Source organism: Merops nubicus, unplaced genomic scaffold, assembly GCF_000691845.1.
Source record: "Merops nubicus isolate BGI_N331 unplaced genomic scaffold, ASM69184v1 scaffold9690, whole genome shotgun sequence".
Classification (NCBI taxonomy): domain Eukaryota; kingdom Metazoa; phylum Chordata; class Aves; order Coraciiformes; family Meropidae; genus Merops; species Merops nubicus.
Genome location: NW_008582184.1, coordinates 62,267 through 83,857, shown reverse-complemented (window position 1 = coordinate 83,857; position 21,591 = coordinate 62,267). Strand labels below are relative to the sequence as shown.

The 21,591-nt window shown below is 43.6% G+C and overlaps 1 protein-coding gene across 1 annotated transcript in view; it reads right to left on the bottom strand.

Moving 5' to 3' along the window:
- Positions 1 to 6: 6 nt before the first annotated feature.
- ADAMTS3 (ADAM metallopeptidase with thrombospondin type 1 motif, 3) overlaps positions 7 to 21,591 on the bottom strand; it is a gene marked incomplete at its 3' end in the record, with an annotated part of 76,442 nt that continues 54,857 nt past the window's right edge. The window contains exons 3-18 of the mRNA XM_008936906.1: positions 19,665 to 19,864; positions 14,293 to 14,376; positions 13,370 to 13,526; positions 12,574 to 12,679; positions 11,764 to 11,907; positions 10,751 to 10,883; positions 10,160 to 10,273; positions 9,096 to 9,241; positions 8,372 to 8,547; positions 7,559 to 7,692; positions 6,599 to 6,722; positions 3,769 to 3,849; positions 2,198 to 2,361; positions 1,219 to 1,384; positions 460 to 592; positions 7 to 192 (exon numbers count right to left, since the gene is read on the bottom strand). Coding sequence (XP_008935154.1) covers positions 7 to 192; positions 460 to 592; positions 1,219 to 1,384; positions 2,198 to 2,361; positions 3,769 to 3,849; positions 6,599 to 6,722; positions 7,559 to 7,692; positions 8,372 to 8,547; positions 9,096 to 9,241; positions 10,160 to 10,273; positions 10,751 to 10,883; positions 11,764 to 11,907; positions 12,574 to 12,679; positions 13,370 to 13,526; positions 14,293 to 14,376; positions 19,665 to 19,864 — 2,248 coding nt within the window. The remainder of the gene's footprint in view (positions 193 to 459; positions 593 to 1,218; positions 1,385 to 2,197; positions 2,362 to 3,768; positions 3,850 to 6,598; positions 6,723 to 7,558; positions 7,693 to 8,371; positions 8,548 to 9,095; positions 9,242 to 10,159; positions 10,274 to 10,750; positions 10,884 to 11,763; positions 11,908 to 12,573; positions 12,680 to 13,369; positions 13,527 to 14,292; positions 14,377 to 19,664; positions 19,865 to 21,591) is intronic.

Here is a 21,591-nt window from a genome sequence, read left to right as displayed (position 1 = left end):
GCTCGCCACTGGGCCGGGCACGGGAGGCGGTTGCAGGGCCTGCGGCTCTCGGGGCGGTCTCCTGCGCAGTACTTGGCGTGCACGGAGCGGTTGGCGCCATCCCGCAGGGGCTGGACGCAGCGCACCGTGCGCAGCTGGTAGCCTGAGCTCCCACACGTTTTGGTGCAGTATTCCCACTCGTCTGCTGCCCAGCTGGGAAGTAAAGAGGGGTAAGATACCATCACACCTTCTGCTTGTTATCCACACCGCTGCCAGGTCAGGCAGCCCTCAGTGTACGACCCTTTTATGATGAAACCACTCGGTAAGATCAGTAACCATTCTTTTACAGGTAGAATAAACCATCCCAACACAGGAACTCCAGTCGAGGGAGCTGTCAGCATCCTACTGAATTTGACTCGGGTTAACCTCCACACCTACCACGAGGAGCATCCTTTATGTCTCACTGCCAGAGGTACTTACAGAGGCTGTGTGCATTCCTGGAGGTTGCACATTCTCCGAATGGGCTTTGGCTTCTTGCTGGCTTCACAGAAGCTGCGATGAACCATTTTGTTATCGCTTTTCCTGCGGCACCCGTATTTGGTGTACTGGAACCCTGGAAAATGTTTCAGAAAAAAATCAGGGAAAACAGGCCTTAGAACTGTCGAAATTTTCACTTTCAAGTTTTATGGCCCATTAAATGGCTTTGCCTGACAGGTATTTGCAAAGTTTTTAAACACTCTTACAGTTGTTTCACTTGTCAGGTACAGAATTGATGCACAGTGTTCTGTGGCTGCTCTTCAGGACACCATGATAGGTTTTTAACCTGGGAATGAACCCAAGTCTCATTTTACTGTTTTTGCTACCAGAACACATCACCCACTTGACTGCTCTATGTCAGAGTTACCATTATTTTAATGTCCATTCAAGTATATAAGTAAAGTGAACACTCAGTAGTATAAATGTCTGTGTCTGTCCTTCCAAAGTGGCTTTGGGTACTGAATTTAAACACCTAAAAATGACTTTTTCTTTCTGGGCTGGAAGTGTGACACTCCTGAATTATCAGGCACTGGAGATATTTTAAGCTTGGGCTTAAAATAACCGAAAATACCCCAAAATAAGCAATTGCTTTTAAAAAAAGGAAGGCTGTGGTTTCTAAAGCATTCCCTTCCCCCACCTTTTACTGTTCTACTTGGGATTATTTGTCATGCATTACTAGAAGTTGCTACATCATCTGTTTACCTCCACCACAGGGCTTGGAGCACTGTGACCAACTCTTCAATGCCCACTCAAAAGTGTCTATTTCTTCCTGCAGGACGTTGTTGCTGTTGATAGTTGGTACTGAATCCTCATGAATGATGTATTTGTAAGTCAGGCTGGATCTTGTGTCATTCTCCCGAGGAATGATCTATTAATAATCAAATGTGAACCATGGTACAAAGCAGAGCTATTATTTGTTCCTTTGCAAAGTAAAAAACCAAAGCCTGGCTCTCAGAGGAACATAGACACTGCTGGTTAGCTCAATGGGGGGAAAAAATAACTGGGCTTTGTCTTCACAGTTAGAACTAACAATAGTACGATTAACACAGAGCCATTTAAAATGAGATACATTTATAGGCTAGCCAAGTAGAACACCATAATCTAGGATGAAAGGATGGGGTGGCCACATGGACTGGCCTCAGACACGGTGTGATATTCAATGCCCTTGTCTGGCTCACTGGAAGTGTCCAGCAATGCAATATTTGGCTTCTGATTGCCATAATATTGCTGCAGGAGCAGGCAGCAGTTTCCAAGAGAAGGCAACACCTCATGAGCAAAGGTCTTCAGGCTACTGGCTATCTCATCAGTATGTGTCTCTCAGAGAGGCATTACACAGCAGTGTTTTACCTCAGCAAAAGCTCCACGCTGGCTGTGTGCTTCTTAAAAAGGCCAAAAAGCTTCAAACGGGAAGAGGGCAGATTTAGATTAGGAATTAGGAAGAAGTTCTTCAGTATGAGGGTGGTGAGACACTGGCACAGGTTGCACAGGGAAGTTGTGGATGCTCCATCACTGGAGGTGTTCAAGGCCAGGTTGGATGGGGTTCTGAGTAACCTGGTCTAGTGGCAGGTGTGTCTGCCCATGGCAGGGGGCTTGGAACGAGATGATCTTTAAGACCCCTTCTGTCTCAAACCATTCTATGAAACCCACCATATTCCCAGTGCTTGACACCAGCACAACCTACCAGGACAACCACCGCATCGTGCAAGGGCCCGTCTGTGTGGAGAGTTTCTATGTCATCTTCTATGTTGTACTCCCACTCCACGCCCAGGTCGATGAAGGATCGGGATCTGGCTTCCTCCCCTTTCCCATTCAGGATATAGTGTCCCGTCGCCTGGTTTTTAATTGCTAAAAGGATTGAAAACAGTGCCAGCCATGCCTCCCATCTTACCATCAGCAACCGTGGTGCCTTGTGTGATACTTGCTGGGAGATATTAGAGAGGGCCTTTTGCAAAACAACTCAACTTGCTAGTAAGTGCTAGGGACACGCTGGCTGAGAGAAAGGCTCTCCAAAGCCATCTCATGCAGCCTCCAAATTTCCATTTGATGATAGATGCATTTGCATGCTTGCTTCAGTTTTGTGTCTCCTTATCCATCTGTAACTGACACCTCAACAGATTTTAAGTGGATTTCTTATTCTCCTCAGGTTAGGAAAACGATAACTTTTTCACCATATTTTAGTTTCTTTTGGGTACATCCGTATGCACCAGATGCTAAAACCAGTAAGCAACGAGCTGAGGGATTCCAACACCCAGAAAACACTTGGACTGGGATTATTATTATTATTACGTGCGACACTCCATTAGAAGCCAATCCATTAGTAATCCAAAAGATGGGCACTAATTTTTTCTTTTGTACAACTTTGTCCAAGGCACCATAAAAGGTGATCAAAAAAAAAGATGCAGAAATCTTATGAGTTCCTACGATTACAGCAACATGCAGGAGCTCTGCCTTCCCCAGTGAGCAGCTCCACAAAGATGCTTGCTGCCAAAGCAAAGCTCTGCTCCTTTGAATGTCACTATCAGGCTATGCTTGGTCCAAAATGAAGCTCTTGGACCTCAAAAGTCATGTTTCCCCATTTGACATTATGACAGTTGAAATAATTTCTTTTTTACTCTTTCCTACTCCCACTTCCTTTTAGTAACTAATCCAACTTTTCCCATGTAGTTTACAACTCAGACACTGTTTCAGCACGTAAGGAGCAGATTAAAAGGCTGTTAAAAGCCATGGAAGATCTCACCTCTCTCCTGTGAGCTAAAAAACCTTTAAGCATTAGAAAATAGTAAGCAGGAAGATACAAACTGATTGATGACAATATGAACTGTTCTACCTGAGAAAAATCTGAAATGAAATGGACTGCAAATATCACAAGGTCCCCAATTTTCTTTCCATTAAAATAGGTGTTGCTTACAATCTGCAGTCAGTAAGAATAATTAAAGATATTGAATTTGATTCATGTAACAGAATATCTAGTTTTTACCTTGGCAATGCCTGTTTAAATGTGAGTGATGACAATCTTTTGTTAGTAAACATGCAAATTTGGATGAGTTGAATATTTTTAAGAATTTGAATGAGAAGTAAATGTTTGTTTGCTGAGTTTATGTTGTAGGACTCAGTCCTTGACATGCAATTTTGAATGCACATATTTACCCGAAAGACTTCAATTTGGTTATCTCATTTCTCAGGTTCTCCTGCATGACTGCCCTGCGCTTCTCATCATGCCTCAAAGCCAAACCTGAGGAGAGAAACACTTACCAAGAAAGTGAGGAGAAGCCTCGTCTTCTTGGATAAACACATGTCGAGCACCAGGAGGGATATCAAACATCTTAAGGTACCCTTTGGCATGCGTAGTAGTCAGGGGAGAAAGTAGAGATGGAAAGAAAAAGGAACAGCCATGGTTAGGAAGGTGCTATGTGATCCAGCTTCCACTTGCAGAAGAGGGCATCCATCACCAGCTGAGCAGCAGCCTCAGAAAAACTGAGCAAATAGTTTTGTAATGTGTTTGACAGGACCTCCTTGTGTCTTCCTCTTTCAGAGAGAGGAGAGAAGCCAGTTACAAATCTATTTGTCTCTTAATGAGCTACACTGCTTCAGGCCATATCCACCAATAATTCAGGCAAAAATGTTTCCTATGTTCCTCTGCACACAAGGGGGGAAGTCACAAGTCTCCCCAATTTTTTTCCAAATCACTCATCAGCCTGGCTGTTAAGACTGGAGTTTATTTACTGCCATGTCAGAGGTTTCTGTCTTCAGCGTGTCTGCTTACTCCTGAGACATCAGAGACTGGGGAAAGGTGGGTGTAGTACAGAGCCTATTGTAGCTACACATCAGAAACGGCATGTCTGTATGGACCTTAACCCCAACTATTCACAACTCTGAATGTACCATCCAACAGGTACATGGCTACTGGTGAAGTGATGGAGCTGAAGTCAACTCTACAGTCAAAAGCTCTTCTCAGAGAAAATGATTGTGATTTTAAATTTCAATTACTTATCGGTCCAAACCACAGGTAATTAGTGTAACATTAAGGAAGTATTGCCATTACAGACTTTAGTCCCTCCTCAGGACCTGTCAGCAGGTACTTCTTTACCAAGTTTTAACCAAGAGCATCATAAGCACTCTGGGTGCACAGTATTTTGACTTTTCTATTATTTTCTCTTTAACAATTGCAGATTTAATTATGTTACATTTCCATAGATCCCTTTTTAAAGAGCTGAGTAAGCTTCCTGTTCATACTCTGCTGTGTACTCTTCCCAAGGAATCCGGCCCTGTGACAGAAGCAGTGTTGATGTGAGCAGAATTTTATTACTTGTGCATCACACACACAAGAGGCACATTGAAGTAGTTCTGTTTTGCCCTGGGGATTCTGGGACTACCAAATGCACCCATACTTTGTCAAGCACCTGACCTACTACAGCTCCTTGGAAAATCTAAGTGAAGAAGAGCTAGGAATGCCAAATCATGGCCTTGGCTGATACGTGACTGTGCCAACAGCACTTGCCAATCTTTGATTGTCTTTTGAGCATAGGAAACGTAAAGCTTCTGCCTGATTTGGTGTCCTCCATCGACATCTGAAGGGAGATGCGAGGACTCTGGAGTTGCCGTGGATGCCTCTCCTTCTACAAGCACCTGAAACTTACCCAGTGTGTTTTTAGACTCCTTTGTTTCAGAAAGGGAGACATTGCGAGCTCCTCTGGGCAATGTAAATGCTCCTCTTGTCTTCCCTTAAACAGAAGGCTGTAATTAGTGCTACGGGAGCCAAGTCTTGTTCTTTCATTGACTATCTTTGTCAGCCAGATGGTCTTTACCAGCGTGAAGTATAAATTATGTGTTCAAATGCCTTTCAAGCAGAATCAGACACATCTAGCAAAAGTTCATAGTCAATGAAAGTCAGACCAGTGAAAATTCAGGTAGGTAATTTTAAGTTGGATACTTGCAGAGTTCATTTTCCAGAAACTTGATTTCTTTTTGGCACCTCTTGCTTAAATGTTTTCCTGTTGGAAGAGGTCAATTAGTCTTTTTAATTACTAGATTGCCCAAGTTAGGGTAAAACAAAAACCATTTCATTATATATGAGGCTCAATGACAGCCTTAAGTCCCTTAGTTTCAAAGTGGGAATGATTCTTGTATTATTCCATGTCCAATCCATCAGCCTCCAGGGAATCACCTCTTTCAGTAACACTCTCTACTGTAGTGTTATTATTACAATCAGTAAACTTTTTCCAATTGGTTTGTAATAATTAGTAAGTATTTTCAGCAAGATATTTAATGCATTTTATTTCCAGTCTCACATTAACTTATATTTGTCCAAGTTTAGCTTGCTCATTGTGCAAATTTAAATATGAATGCTGCAGTAAAGCTTGCTCCATGGCAGCAATTACCAGCCTCTAAACTATTAATGCAAATATTCACATTATCGGTCCCTTGTCCTTCTTCTGCTGGCTTAAAACATTTTGTTATAGATATTCCTAAAAAAACCTGCTCCCACTCATACAGGAGATACACTTCCCAAAGCAACATAGGAAAGCCTTAAAATACAAAATAGTCACACAAGATGTACAAGATAATACTGTGCTGTCATAACAAATAAGTGACAAAACAGAAATTTCTGAAGAAGTCCAAGGCGATCCTGAATTATTATTGAAATTAAACGTGTTGCAGCCCTCCCCAGAGTGCAGTCTGAACATCTTAACCAGGTCACCCTTAGTTTTGAGCAAGCGGGAGGCTACCCTGTCTTCCACTGCATCTCAGTCACACAACTTAAAAGGGTATGAGAAATGAGGATTCCTGCCAAAACGTTTTTATATTTTGTTCAGAATTCATTGAATTTACTTTAGATTTGTTTATCTTGTTTCTTTATCAGAGATTAAGCTCATGGGTTGGATTAGGTGACCTTTAAAGGTCTCTTCCAACTGAAAACATTATGATTTTATGAGTAAATTAGTCTTGCCCATCAGCTGACAACTAGTGTTTTGCTACCTTAAAGTAGGTTTCATTTCTGAGTCGCCTCCAAAAGCAGCGAGTATGACAGAAACACCAAAGACAACAGAAAGTAGACCCAGATGCATGAAAACACTATTCCTACCAAGTTTTTTGGGAGTGCGGGTAAAGGTCCCCTTCACAGTTCGGCAATGGGAGTTATCCCCGCCGCAGACACCACACTTATCTTCAACCTTATTGGAGCCAATTTCCTTGTCACAACCCACTTTCTGCAGAAGGAAGAAAAAAAGACAAACAAACAAACCAACCCCCAAACAAACAAACAAACAAACAGAGAAGGTTTTGTCATTGGTTGTCAGCAAATGACGTTGGTGGGAAGCAAATGAAAAATTAACCCATAGAGAAAATTACCACCTAACACTCATCTATTTTATTTAAACACAAATTACTTGCAAATTTGGTGCTGCATAAAGGTTTTCATATGAAAACCAGGACATGATTCTTTCTTTATATTAACTGTACTTTAAGACAAAGATGGGAAAGACAGAAAAGTAGACACTGTTCTTTTCAGGCATGAAACTAAGTGCAAAAAGGGCAAATGAAATGATCAGTTGAAAAAAACTTCCATGGAATGAGTCTGTGCCATTGCTCTAATTTAATTGTCCAAGAATTATGATGAACAGGATGCTGCAAATGTTTACTTTAGGAACATCTGCAATATCTCTGCACTGCTGACCAAGTTGTTCTGATTGAGGTGGGTGTCAGTCTCTTCTTCCAAGGAACAAGTGATAGGACAAGAGGAAATGGCCTCAAGTTGCACCAGGGGAGGTTTAGGTTGGACATTCGTTACAGCTTCTTCCCCAGGCCTGGCCCAGGCTGTCCAGGACAGTGGTGGAGTCCCCATCCCTGGAGAGACTGAAAAGCCATGCAGATGTGGTGCTGAGTGACATGGTTTAGTGGTGACTTGGCAGTGCTGGGTTAAGGGTTGGACTCATTGCTATTAAAGGTCTTCTCCAACCAAAATGCTTCTGTGATTCTAACCAGGGTTGTTCTGTAACACAGCACAGCTCCAACTCCATGCTGACCTTGGGAAGCTGTTACTCACCACGCATTCCCCACGGACACAAATGCTGTAGGGATCTTTGTAGGAACAGTGAGTCCCATCGTGTGCCAGTTGTTTCACGTAAGCAACATCTCCAGTTTCCTTGGACTGGCAGTACAGGTGACATCTCTTATTAGCTGTGTAGCAAGGAAAGAGAAGCAACTGCATCAATTAACAGCAATTCAGACCTTCTTCAGAAAAATATCCCCCTAAAGGAGGGAAGAGAATATGACACTTTCACAGACACCTGTGAGGGGAAAAAAGCAACTAATTTATTTTTCTTTGAATTATAGGCCTACCACTTTTAAGATATTCTCACAGAAAACAGTTTCCTTCTGAAGAGGCTCCTAGAGCTGGGTTCTTGACTATTATGAAAGCAGCTTTCACTCTGATCCTATTGGGGACGGGGCTGAGTTTACAAACTCACAGGGATGCAGAAAAATGACAGCAGAAAAATGAGTGTGTGGTGCTCAAGGCAGGTGAAAAGCAGAGGGGATTTGAGCTCTTGCTGTATCGTTTTTTTTGAAACTACCAGCTGAAGATGTATTTCCTGGTTAACATCTGAGTCTAACTCCTCAGCCATCCATGTAAAGGGGACCGCAGGAGATACCTGAGGAAGAAATGGTGGCCACTCTGCAAAGCCTTTCAGTGAACTAGAAATCTGCCTTTGTGCTTGAAGCTGATGTTTTTGTTCAAGGTAATTACTGGGTTGGCTGAGTGTTAGCAGTGAAGACTGGCAGAATCACTAAGAAGAGCCCCACAAGCTCTGGGAGACTCCAGGACTGGCTTGTAAGGAAGGCCAACCACGGAACTCACGGTCAGGGTGCTCATAGGGCAGCCAGTGGTGCTTGCTGCTCTGATACTCAAAGTGGGAATTGCGCTGCTGGCACTGCTGCGCCCTGAAGTCCTCAAAGTGCTTCGGACACTCCTCTGTGTTGCACAGCTGAAACTCAAAATTGACACCAGCACAGTCTTCACCTCCATTAATGGGCCTGCAAAGAGAAAATGTTCGTGAGGTTCTTAACCCCACTATGTGTTAGCTCTGGGGATTCTTCCTCTGTTTTAGGTGAAATTTCACACTCTTTTATGAGACCAGTCTGCGAGAAGAGGCATGTGAAGTGGCAGGAACAGGAACCGAGCAGTCAGACTGCGCAGACCCGCCTGCAGAACAACCCTCACCTCCAGGCCTGCCCACGCAGCATATGCTGAAATGCAGAACTAACACGTGTGCACATATGGGCTGCCAACAGCCCAGTTACAATTTGAGAGAACCTAAGTGTATCCTGCAGCTTGCTGAGCTCACACACCACTTACTCTTTGCTCTCTTACACATCAGCTGAATGCTTGGGAAGGTTTTCCACAGGCTTTACTCTGGAAAATCTTGGATTCTCCAGAAATGATCCCACCTCCCTGCAAAAAGCCGTATTGGCAAGGGGCTTGAACCCAACATGAATTTTGGCAGATTCCATCCAAAATATAAATGCCACTTAAACCGACACCTCGAGCGACTCCCAGCTGACAGAAGTCCCGCCAGACCTACATTGGATTGTTGCACTGGCGCGTTCGAAAGCGAACTCCAGTTCCACAGGTCCGTGAGCAGGAGCCAAATTTGGTCCAGGGTCCCCAGTTGCCATCCTGCTTAAGCTGGTTTGCGTTCTTCCACATGCAGTGACCTTTATAGCACCACTGAGAAAAATCAGGGGAGGCCAGATGAGAACAGAAACAAAACCCAAACTGAACAGATCATTTGCAGCAAAAAAAAAAGCACACAGAGGTGAGCTCATGGCCTGAGAAGGGACATCTCAGAGAACAGACTGACAGCAGAAGCTTTCAGACACATGAAACTCAACATCTTCCACCCTCCATTTCATTTAAGTAAGTCTTTTTTTTCATTTCAGTCTTAGTTGCTACTTTTAAGGAATTTTCATGTTGGGATAATGTTTTTGTTGAGGATTAATTTTTTTATCCTCATACTGGCCAAATATCACAGTTATGCAAATAGGCTGGGCCAGTCACTGGGCAGGGGGTTTTGTTGCTGGCTAGGGCATACTCAGATGCTCTAAGTGGTCCTCTTTTATCTCAAAATACATGGAATTTACTAAACAAACATTTATTTGAGTATAATTTTATAATTAAAAATGAATTGGCAGCAGGACACCCACTAATGGGTATATTAAAAGGTAAAAGTGAAGAGCTAATCCTAAGGCTACATAAACATTTAGCCACAGCATGTCTGGACCACACACACTAAGAAGCAGTCCTACAGTAACAGCATTATCTGCTACCATGGATTCCTAAAGATACTTCACAGACACGTGGCAGAGGAGGCAAGAATCCAGAGAACATAACAAAAAGGCCACAAAAGAGGCAGAGAAGACGCTGCAACCTCAACTGGGGTTTCTATGCCCAAAATTTACTTCCTACTACAGCAAACCTTGTACAGAATACCACGGTGGGAAAGCACAGCTCCTTCTTGTCCCCTCCTCTGGCTCCACCCAGGGAACGCTGGGTAATTCCCCGTTCTTCTCTGTGCCCTTCAACCGAAATGAATGCAACCACCGGGGATTTTTTTCAACATAAACATAGCGTAAACACAATACTCACTTTTCCAGGGGCACATTCAGTCCCATCGAGTGGAGGTCCTTTCTTAGTCTTACAGAAATAGGGGTTATCCGGATGGCTACACCACAGCTGCTTGCATGGGTCAAAGGTTCGGAACTGAAATGCGGAAGATTTGTTAGATGAAACTCATCATTAGATTATTAGTACTTTTCAGGTAATGATTCAACTCACCCACTCAATCTCACGCACGTTACCAATAAGTACATTATTTTCAGAAAGAAGAGGGCAAAAGTATCTTCAGGAAGAACAGAGCAATGCTTATTCCCTGCATCCCTTAGTCCTGAGCTGGTAAGAAAAGGAAAGGAGGCACCCAGAAGTGGTCGGAAAATGAGTTTTCCCCTTCTCCCTTGGGATCACTACCACAAGTCTGTGTCACATGCTGTCATCCACCTGACCATTAACCCAAGTGACTCAGAGCACTGTGTTTCACCCATAAACATCTCTCTCCTCTTTACAGATCTCTTTAACTGTTCTTCAATTCCAAGAAAAGGTGGATTCTGCAGCTTTTTAATAAGGCCAGACACCAACTTGCTGAGTGAACGTTTGCCTTGGCAAGGACAGCCTCAGACTTACCGCTGTGCACATCTTATAGCCAACGCCAAAATCAAAGCGGCACTGTTCGTCCATGGAATAATTGATGCCTGGCAGCTCAGGAAGCTTGGGCCAATCATGTTCAAAAGGGTCATCAAGAAGACAGTCGTAAGAGCTGCAAAAAGAGACACAGGAACAAAAAAAAAAATCATGAGATAGAGTATTTTTTTTGATCAGCAAGATCTAAAGTAGTTAGCAAGGCAATACTCCTTTTCTCCAAGCCATCTTCTCTCCTGTTCCCATAGCTCTTGCTAGGAATATATTGTAGGAATATTAATGAGAAAATATTGTAGGAATATTGCCTATTAATTTCTGTTTAACTCTGATGTCTTAGAACAGCAATGCTGGTGGGCTGCACCTCCTGCACTGGGATATTTCACTTTCAGCTCCAAGGTCTCAACTGATTACTATTTTATGCCTTATGTTAGGAACGGGGTTTCTTCTGTAGGAGATGTGGGTCAACTCATGAAGCTTTCACTCAGTTTTGACTGGCAAACCCAGCTATTTGCAATGGAGAAGGAAGATCAAGTAAAAACTGGATGAAGAGGTCCATATGTAGAGGGAGACTAGAGCCAGCAGAGAGATTTCTTCTCCTTTTCTCCCTAATTCAGACACACACATGCATGCTGCCTTCTCTCTTCCACAGCTTTTGCTAGCTCCTGTTCTGAGTTTAGGGCTTCATCCTGCCAGTTTCACAGCAAAAGTCCTAGAGAAATCAAAAACCTAGGGACACAACCAGCTACCTGATGTAAAGCCTGCCAGAGAGACTCCAGCTGTGCTCCCGCAGAGGATGCTGTGGACTCTGGGTACAGCCCTAAGTGAGGAAGCATCGTCCCTGAGCAGAGCTTTCCTAATTTAGATTTGAAGGGAAAAAGAGTGTGGCAAAGAAGGTGATGAGAAAGCCACTCCACCAGAGTAGTCCACGCGTGCAGATGGCAAGGAACTTCTGTTTCCTTTAGTAAAACAATGTCTGCCGAGTGCTGACAGGTCCTTACTGTATGTATCTTTTGAGTTCCTGGCCGCTGCATCTGGACCAGTGGTAACGATGAAAGGCAGCCTGCACCAAGGGAGCCATCACACTCCCCATGGCTGTCTCGTCCCCACATCTGTTCCCTTGCCCGTCATGCTCCATTCCCAGCCTGTAACAAAGAATCCTCGTCAGAGCCCAGGCAGTTCCCGCTCTCCAACTGGTAAAATGACTCCAAAGGAAACAGTCGCTCAGGCACAAGTAATTGTGCAAAATTAAATTGTTCTTTCCATTCTACATATATCACCTGCATCTCAAACCTATCTTCTCCGACAGCAAAATGTAAGGACTCTCTGAATGCTCTTTCATTTATATTCCATTATATTTGCTAATACCAGGAATGAAATAACTAGATGATGATGATGACTTCTTACACATTGGATAAAGGAAAACAATAATTCTGTTCATTCAGATATTGAATTGTTCATGTTTGTATAGTCATTTATCAAAAGCACCTATTTACCAGAGAGCTAATCTAGTTACCATGCTGCATCTCCAAAGAGCTAATATGGTTAGCACACCAATATCTCCAAGTGTGCACCAGTACAGACTAATACACAAATGACCTGGTCATCTTCAGTTGGGCTAAATTCCTCCCAGTGAGCTGGACAAGGAGCCTGCACTACATAAGGAATACAAAAATGTGATCCTCAGGGCTTGACGTTACCTCACCCACACAGCTAACAGACATCTTGGCTTCATTGGTCACTCCTAACCTAACATTCTATCATTCATTCTTGGAGAGGTGCCAAAGTGAACTTGTAAAAGTTAGACTTACACATGACCAGTTTCATGAGCAACCACAAAAGCTGATGAAAACCCGTCCTCATGGTTGAGAGTACAGCTTCGGACCGGGTGACACATGCCAGTAACAGGAGCATATCCTGGGGAGAGAAATCATTCAGCTGGACAGCCAAAACACGGTCTCATCCAGACTCTTCTTGATCTGTGCTGACATAAATCACACTTTGTGAATCTATCTCATGATCCTCCTCAAGTTCCTTGAGTCGTAAAGCTTATTGCAGGTGTCAAAGTAGCTGGTATGCTGTCTATAAAAAGAAATCTAGTGTGAACGATGCAATAAAATAAATGCAAAGTTGAATGCAAAGTGCATGGAGCATTCCAACTGATCCCTGCGTGTGCCACCACCCCCCCCCAGCTCCTGGTGTTTGAAGGAAGTCAATGGCTATTTACTTACATCACTCAAGTAAGAAATCTGCTACAGTCAGATAAAAATGGCAAGGACCACCCTGCCAAGGTCTAGTTGCTTTTGAAGAAGGATATAAAATGAATGGGAGGAAGGACTTCCTCTCCACACTCTCAGGATGTCCACATTGGCCTTTTCTGAAGGCAGAACAGGGAGCTCAAAGTTAGGATGAGCATACGTGCTCACCCCAACATGGACCAGGTTTCAATACATTGTTACCATGGAAGTATTTACTGAGTAAAGGCCTACATTGCTTGTTGTCTCAGGACCACCTGGCAAGGCAATTTTCAAGTGCCTCTGTTTTCAGGCAGACACTAGCCAAGAAACACCACATCCAGACAGTTTTGCTCCAGGTCAGCTGCATTACCTTGCATACCAGCAGGCCCAAAATCTTGCCTGGTTAAGAAGATGGCATGATCGTGGTGCTCGGAGTGACTGGGGTCCGACTTCTGCTGCTGATACGCCCAGCGGCAAACGTTCTCCAAGCTTCTCGAGGGGTTCCCCCTTTCAATCAGGCTAATGGACTGAAAGGACAAGACATTAGACCCAGGAGTTCCTACAGGCAGGAAATTCAGACAAGTTTTTATTTTCTTGGAGTACCAAGGAGGTCCCCATTTCTCTCTTCCTATCATTGTCAGACATGGTTTATTACATAAGTCAGGCTTTCCTATGAGAAAATAAAATGTGTGTTAACAGTGACCACGTACGTGAGTTTGTACATCTTCAGAAATTCATTTGAAGATAGTTTAATGAGTCTTCACATCATGTAGAAAATTAAAATAACTGCCTTTGTGGATGGCCTGCAATGGGTAGGACAACCACACAACTGGATACTCAGTCTGAATAAGGATGTTTTTATTTCTCCTGTTGGAACTTGCTCACATTCTGGACTGCCAGATGACAACATGACTCAGCTGGGATGAATGAGCATGCATCTGAGGGAGTGAATCATATAAACATGCAGGAAAAGGCCTCGGCTGGGGCAGAACACTGCGGTGCTGGAAAACGTGTATTGATGGGCACAGGTTGAACATCTGGTTCTGGGGGACGTCTTCTACAGTGTGTGCCTAAAGCCCAGCAAATTTAATTACAAAACAAATGTCACACTGGTCTTTTGACTTGCCCAAATTCAATGTCTGAGTTAAACAGAATAGATATGATCTTTATCAGACCCTAGAGAGCATTATTGCTTTCTCCTTGTCCTGAGCTATTTAACAGGTGTTTGTTTCAAAACTCTCTGAGTGTATTTTACCAGCAATATCAAGTGAAGTGGTTCAGAGGCTTGCTCACCTTCGCATACCCCAACATGATCATTCGGACCAACACAACGTTGATGTGAACACCCAGGGACTCATCGTGGTAGATTTCATTCACCTGAGGAAAAAAAGAAAGGAAAAAGTAAAAAGGGGACTTCCCAGGCCACTTCTATGTTATTTCCAGTGCTTATACCAATACAGTCTTCTCCAAAGAGTCTCAAATCATTTCCATGCAGTGAAGAAATCGAGCCTACTACTCTTCCCGTCATTACATACCCCTCACAGGAAACTTTCTGAAGCACATGTCAAGGCTCCTCTCAAGTTTAACGGCCTTTGGATCAGGGCCAATAGAAACAGTGACTGAGGAATAAAAAGACTGAAAGTTCAAACCCTGCAAATGCTTATCTGAATGCTTAACTTCACTCATTTGGCAAACCTAACGAGGGAAATGAGGCTATTCCTGAAGGCAGGGTTATAGCAGCGAGTTCACGTTCCTTGAGGGATTTAAAAGCAGATAGAGTTTGCTTTAACAACAGATAAACCCATCACCATCCACCCCACGTGGCCACCTCTGCTATGCCATCTGGCCATTCTTAACTGTGGATGAGTTCCAGATTCTGCTCCCATTTGCTTCATCAAACTATCTGTTTCAATCTGTCCAAACAGACGGGATGAGTATTTTAGTGTGGAGAGCGAGCGAGCGTATTTTTCTTCATTTTTTAAAAGATTCTGCTGCCAGTAGCTCTCGCTCCAGGAAACATGCTGTTAACTTCAACACGGGTTCATCCTCAGAAAACATTTGAGGATTTGACTTAAAGCCATTTTTTTTTTTTTGGCATTCTGAAGCTCTAGGTTGAAGAACATCTTTGACTTGAAGAACATTAAAACCAACTGCTGGTCTGAGAAACCTCCCTTCTGTAAGACAAGCCCATGTGACCTCAAAACTCTAGTCCTCAAGAACTGCACAAAACACACAGGAAAGAGCAAAATTCAGAGTCCTCTTGAAACAGTCTGTGGCTTTGCACCAGATAAGGTCTCCAGTGAGATCTCTACACATCATTTCAAGGCAGAATTTTGGTTCAGGTGTTTTAAGCCCCATTTCCAAAGGAAATCAAGATTAGATAGTTGCTCCCTGTGCTAGTTCTAATGCCTCAATACTTTTTTGGCCCTGTTTACCACATTCCAGCAACATTTTGCAAAACAATCAAGTCCTCAAAGAAAATAAGGATTCAGAAATTTTGTGAAAATAAGTGGGTGATGAGAAATAACAGTCTTATAACTGCTCAGGAGGAAGGAAAAACTGCAGAAACTTTATCACACACACATATGGCAGCTTGGAGAACACTTCCAACACAAAAGAAGCTTATGTCTCATCAGAGAGCCCAGCCCCAAGATAGAAATCCAGAGGTAACACTGTAGTTCCTTAACAACCCACATATTTCATGGTGGTTTTTGTTTTGAAGAATGTATATTTTCTTAGAAGCAACTAATACTGCTGTCCTACTTTTTAGATGTAAATTAGAATTATGTGGTCACTTTTGTACTAAAAAGAATATTTGTGAAAATGAAGTAAGAAAACTAGAATTAGGCAGGTGGGTCAAAAATTGTTCTTGAGAACCTTCCTTGTGTCTGGGAAGGTGAGAAAAGTTCTGCCACCAGAGTATAAAATAGAGGGCTAAAACATCTACAGATGATCAATGAATCTACTCATCCCCCTAAAAACAAAATAAAGATTATATTATGGGCAACTGGCAAAAAATAAACATCAGTGTGCAGAGGCTAGTATATTTGAGCAGGATTTTGAGGATTTTTTTTTCAGTCAGGCTAAACAGAACTTTCCCCTTCCCCTCAAGGAAAAAGGTCATTCTGAGCTGCCCAGACTGTGGGACCTGGCACAATGATTGGAGTCCATGGTTTTTGAAACTGCAATCCCTTTTAGGAGCAGCTGAGAATGGTCAGCAGGGCAGTCTTACAGGGAGTGAGCACACAACTCAGACTGACTGTCTTGTGAAGCAATCATGCCAAAGTTCAATTACTTATCTCATATTGTCTTCCCAATAATGCAATACCACTACTCCCACAACTGTTTTTGTCAGAAAAACCCATTCACAATGTCCCTTGTGCCAAGAAACAACAGGCTTCCCAGGAGTGACTTTCCTAGAGACAAAAAGGATCCTGGGATTGACCTGAAGATTCAAGTCCAGATTCCATATTTCTCCACACCACTGTTTTTTTACCCCATTCTCCACAAACTGCTTTGGAGGACTCCTCTACAGGATGCCCACGAGGAGTAAGTTTGTGTTTGCTCTTGTGACCGAAACACAGGATATTTTGGAAACCTGTAACCTTGCTAGAAGGACACAAATCTCAAAAAACTGCTGAAAACTCCCAGTAGATGGAGCCCCAGATGTGTAAAAGAAGGTGGAAGAGTTTTGGGACAGTCTATCAGCTTGGTTGCTTACCAGATTAAGTGACTTTAAAACGAAAAAGACAATACTTGGGGATTGTCTTTAATGAAGCTCTATTGTGGATGCTCCTTGGTGGAAAAATCAAAGAAAAAAGTCAAGACATCTCTCAATTAAGTGATGTTTTTAGGCCCTACTATGCCCTTCAAGACAGAAGCAGAGTGGACGAAAACATGAGAGCAAGTGATGGAGAGATAAAGCACTGTAAATAGTGGGTGTGCGTGAAGAGACCTGTGGCAGAATTTTGAGCCATTCCAGGCACTGTCTGTTCCTACTGAAGCTCATCATAAAGCTCTCAGTGACTTCAGCAGATGGACAACCAACTAAAACCATTATTTAGAAAGAAGGTGATACCCACAAAACTACAACGTTGAGTAGACAGTGATCACTAAAAAGAGGAGTTCTGTCAAAAGCAACTTGCAATCTGAGTGCGACTGACGCGTGGAAGTACCACTCCACAGGCTCGCTGTGGTTTAGTCTCAAAAAAAAAAAAAAATTTCAAAAGATATAAATACTGCCCAGTCCAAACCTGCTTAGGATCCCTCAGTATAACCTGATGTCCTCCGTGCGTATCTTTCCAATCTCAGTTAAAGCAGGGAAGCTTTGTCTTAAGTAACCGCCCAAGGGAGTAACAAATATCAGTTACCTCACACAGGAGACCTTTAATTTCAGATCTAACACCACGGTGCTGAAAACATCAAGGTTTTTTTTAAGTGTCCACTTAGGGAAGTGTCCTACCTACCTGTTGCTGAAAGTTATCATTAGGAATGTTTCACTGTTCTTGTGTGAGCTGAGAAATGAAATCCCTCTGGACTGAATGCAGTGCTGTCAAGATCCTCTCTCTCTGCCTGAGGTTTCTCTTTGGGTATTGCAGAGGAGAGGAAAGCCATGTTATAAGACACCACAGCACAAAAGCAGAGCCCCCTGCAAAGCATCAGATACACCGACAGTGCCACAGGCCCATAAAACATTAAACAAACAGCAGTGAAAATGGATTCTCCTCTTGCAAGAAGTGACCTCAGCACCAGTGTGGCACAATCACCATGTGAGAGGGCCAGGACCCAGCTCCTGACAGATCCGGGGAGTCACTGAAGGGCCCTGGGACATAATCAGGGTGAGGGAACAGAGCGAGGGAGGGGAGAGGAAGGAGGTTTAGGCTTTCTCAGTCCTATTTGCATCCTTGCATCTCAGTTTTCACTGTCCTTGCTTTCCTCCTGTACATCTGCAGGTTCTCAGAGTGATGCTCCACCAGGAGTCAGGAATGATGCTAACACTATGGCAGGGTTTGGGAGGTGGAGGCTACAGCAAACTCTTCATGTACTCCTGGTAAAGGCAATATCAGGAAAAGGTCCATTCTGTCACCTGAATTCTGTCAGCTGAATTCTGATTCCCTTGAGCCTGAAAAAAGAAGCTTCTACTAACAACAAAGATACTAGATGTACTTCATGGCTATGGAAGTCTGGCTGTCGATTCACTCGTGTCTCAGAGATGATCCACAGAGTCCAGGTTCATGGGGTTGTCTCTCCTCAAAGACCTTCACACCCAGCTTCTTAACACAAAGGCTGTTTGTGTGCACGTCAGAGGGGAGGAGGTTCTGATTAAATCCCTTGGGTCCAAGACCAAATGTACAGACAAAACCCAAAGCCCCTTTTCAAGATCCTACAGCACCTACTCACTTACTGTTAGAAAGCAACTCCCCTGGCATGCTGAGACACCACAGCGACCTAAACCACACCAGCTCACAATTACAGAAGCAGTAGGAAAGGTGGGAGACTGAACAAAGCTCCAGGCTGTACATCTAGCAGACTAAATCCTGGCTTTCTGTTACAGTGTGTGTGTGTGTCTGGAGTTTCTTACTCTAGGTTTATAGCAGAGCACAATTCAATACCGAGCTGTTGTAATTCTACACAGTTATGCTGGAAAAGATATCAGTTGGTTTAAACTGATATAGAGAAATTTTTGTCCCTCTCAAATTCTATGGTTTAGATTTTTGAAGCGCTGCTCCTCAACTTTGGGAGCTAGAACAGGTGGAGCAGGCTTTCAAAGATGCTCAGCATGTTTGCTCACTTGGAAAACTGAGCTGTGACTGTGACAGGCACACAGATTTGCTTTTGAGGGGCTGTTTTTTAAAAGGACCTGGCTTTAAAAGTCAAAAAGGTAACTGGGGTCTTATGACAAGGAGGCCATACCCGTGGGTACAGCCTTTAGATTCTTTTCATGTGTCTAAGACATAAAAACCAGAAAACCTTGAAGTGTGAGGAATTCTAGCACCCAGAGCTGGGACAGTACCTGACTTTTCAAGTGCTCTGTGCTCTCCTGTGATGTGCATCTCTGTGGAGCCTGACAGTGCAGTTCAAGACTCTATCTCTAGATGTAGCACCTTGCTATTGATTTTGCAGCTAGAAATGTCTGTGTAGTCCACAAATACTTGCTAACCCTGTAAGATGTGCTGTGATAAAGCAGTTTTCTGAATGTCTGTGCCTTTGCAGTTTCTATATGAATATGGATATGGTTACATGAATTAAGGAACAGATGTTACTAGAAGGTTTGCTTTCTTGCAAAAAGCTGCTAGGTGCTTGGAACGGTTTTTTTGCTCTGTGTGTTTACTCTTTAACCAGGTCTCCTTCAGAACTGTGTGACAGGAGATGTTAGGAATAATTAAAAATGCATTATTTACATTTTTTCTCTGCTGTTTTCAACTTCCAAATTAAAAATTATTTCCAAATTATTTAAATTACCCTAGAAAACTTAGCCGTAGAAAAGGACTGTGAAAAAGATCAGTTAAAGGACCTTTTTGCCAATATAAAACCATATACAACAGCAGGCAAAATGATCACATCTATATTTTTATCAAGCATGGTCTCCTCGATACTCCCACAAGAGCTGACGAAAGCCTTTCACGTTCCAGAACAAGCAGTGCAGCACTGTGGAAGATACTCACTATGTTCATGAGGGTGAGGAGGTAGTTCTGAACGTGCTCTTTGCCATGGAACCGGACGACAGAGTCGTCCACACCCAGCAGCACCTCGATGTTGTAGTCGTCGTCTCCCGCGTGCCTGCGTCGCCTCAGGGTGTCGTTCACCTGCTGCCCCACGCTGCTGTGCAGGGAGCTCAGCTCCCGGAGGCCACCGAGAAGAGCCTCTGCAAGAAACAGCCAGACATCAACATCTACCACAATTCCGTTTCATCCTCTTGCACATCATCACCTGCAGAGTCACCACTTCTTTGGAAAAAATAAAGCAGGAATGCTGAAGAGATTATTCTACTGGAGTAAGGGTGGGGGAAACCACCAGATGCCCAATAAAGCAAATTCATTCAACCATATGGTTCTGTAATTTATCACATGGTTCTGATTTCAAGCATAAAATTCATTGCTAAGGAGGCTTAGGCCAAATACTTCACTTCCTAACCAGAATTTCCCCCCTCTTTTTTTTGCACCACATCAGGCATGTGTTATAGAGTGCCCCAGACATGGGATGCCTTGGTGTTCATGAGGGACGCTTTGTGACACTGAACTTGTGGCTTGAGCACTCAGAAGTTATGTGGCCAGCCCCTAATTCACGCTGAAAAGATCTCACACTGCAGTGTTGTGCATTTCCCCCTCACACCCCACCACTGGAACAGCTAAGATCGAATTTCTGACTCACTGTCCTTGCAACTCTTTGTTGAAAATGCAGGCGTTGGAATATCCTCTCCTGGGCACCTTGAAGACATGAGTTAAGGGCAGAATGAGAGTTTCCCCAAACAAAACCACATCTTTCAAGCCCTTTTTCTCTGCACTGGAGCTGATAAAAACCAAGGTTGCAAGTACACAAACCAGCCCTTCACGTGTTTTCAGGCAACACGCCCAGTAAACTGGATGTAAATTTTGTGGAAGGACAGCGGGACCAGGGCCAATGGTGCAAAACGTGCTGAAAGGCAACGTTGTAATTCATCTTGAGCAGAATCAGCTCCTGGGTGTGTTAGCGGGGAAGCCTCTCCCACTTGAATAACTCTGCCCACACCCCACCTGGAATGGTGAGGTTGTCCCCGATTGTTTCAGTGACACACCAGCTCTGCAAACAACTTCACCACCCAACCACAAGCCCTCTTGCTCTAAGAATGCGAACCCTGGCATGGCACCCGAGTGGGAAATTCAAAGAGCTCCAGCTGTAAAATCTGCCGGAGCTGGCCCCACTGCCAAGGGCAGCATCCAGTGGGATGCACCAGGAAACTGCTCGGGTGGAACAGCTCAAGAGGGCTGCAGAAAGAACCAGCCATTGGCTGGATTTGGCCCTCACTTCCCTTCTTAAAGAGGTGGTTTTGTGGTTCCAGTGACGAGGAGAATCTCTTTTTTGTGTGCGTGGGAGCAGGCAGAGGAAGACAGAAAGGATCCCTGGTTTTCACTCCTCTCCAACAGGCAGCCTCTTCCTGCACACGGAGGGTATTTACAATATGCTGGTATTTTCCATGGGCGCACCCACAGAATATTTTTCAAGTGTATAATCCCAACAACGCAAGAAAAAAAAATAACCTCACTCTAGGAACAAATGCAATGACCATTTTTGGCCAAGAGTTAAAAAAAAGTACTGGAAACATTTTCAAGCATCAAGCCTCCTACCTCCTGAAATGCAGCTTGCCTACTTCTTCCCAGAGAAACCCCAACCCTCCCCCTGACTGGGCTCGCTGGTAAAATCCCATGAAAAAGAGCTAGATTTCTGAGGAAAAAGCAACACTCTAGCTACAGCCTTCCAGGTGCTGACTGTTTTTTTGTCAAGCATCCATTGCCAAGCACTTAAAAGAACATTAAGGGCAAAAGGATGGCACAGGATAGTAGCAGTACAGAGCAAGAAGACATCCACACTCCCACAGCCCAGCCACCAAATGTC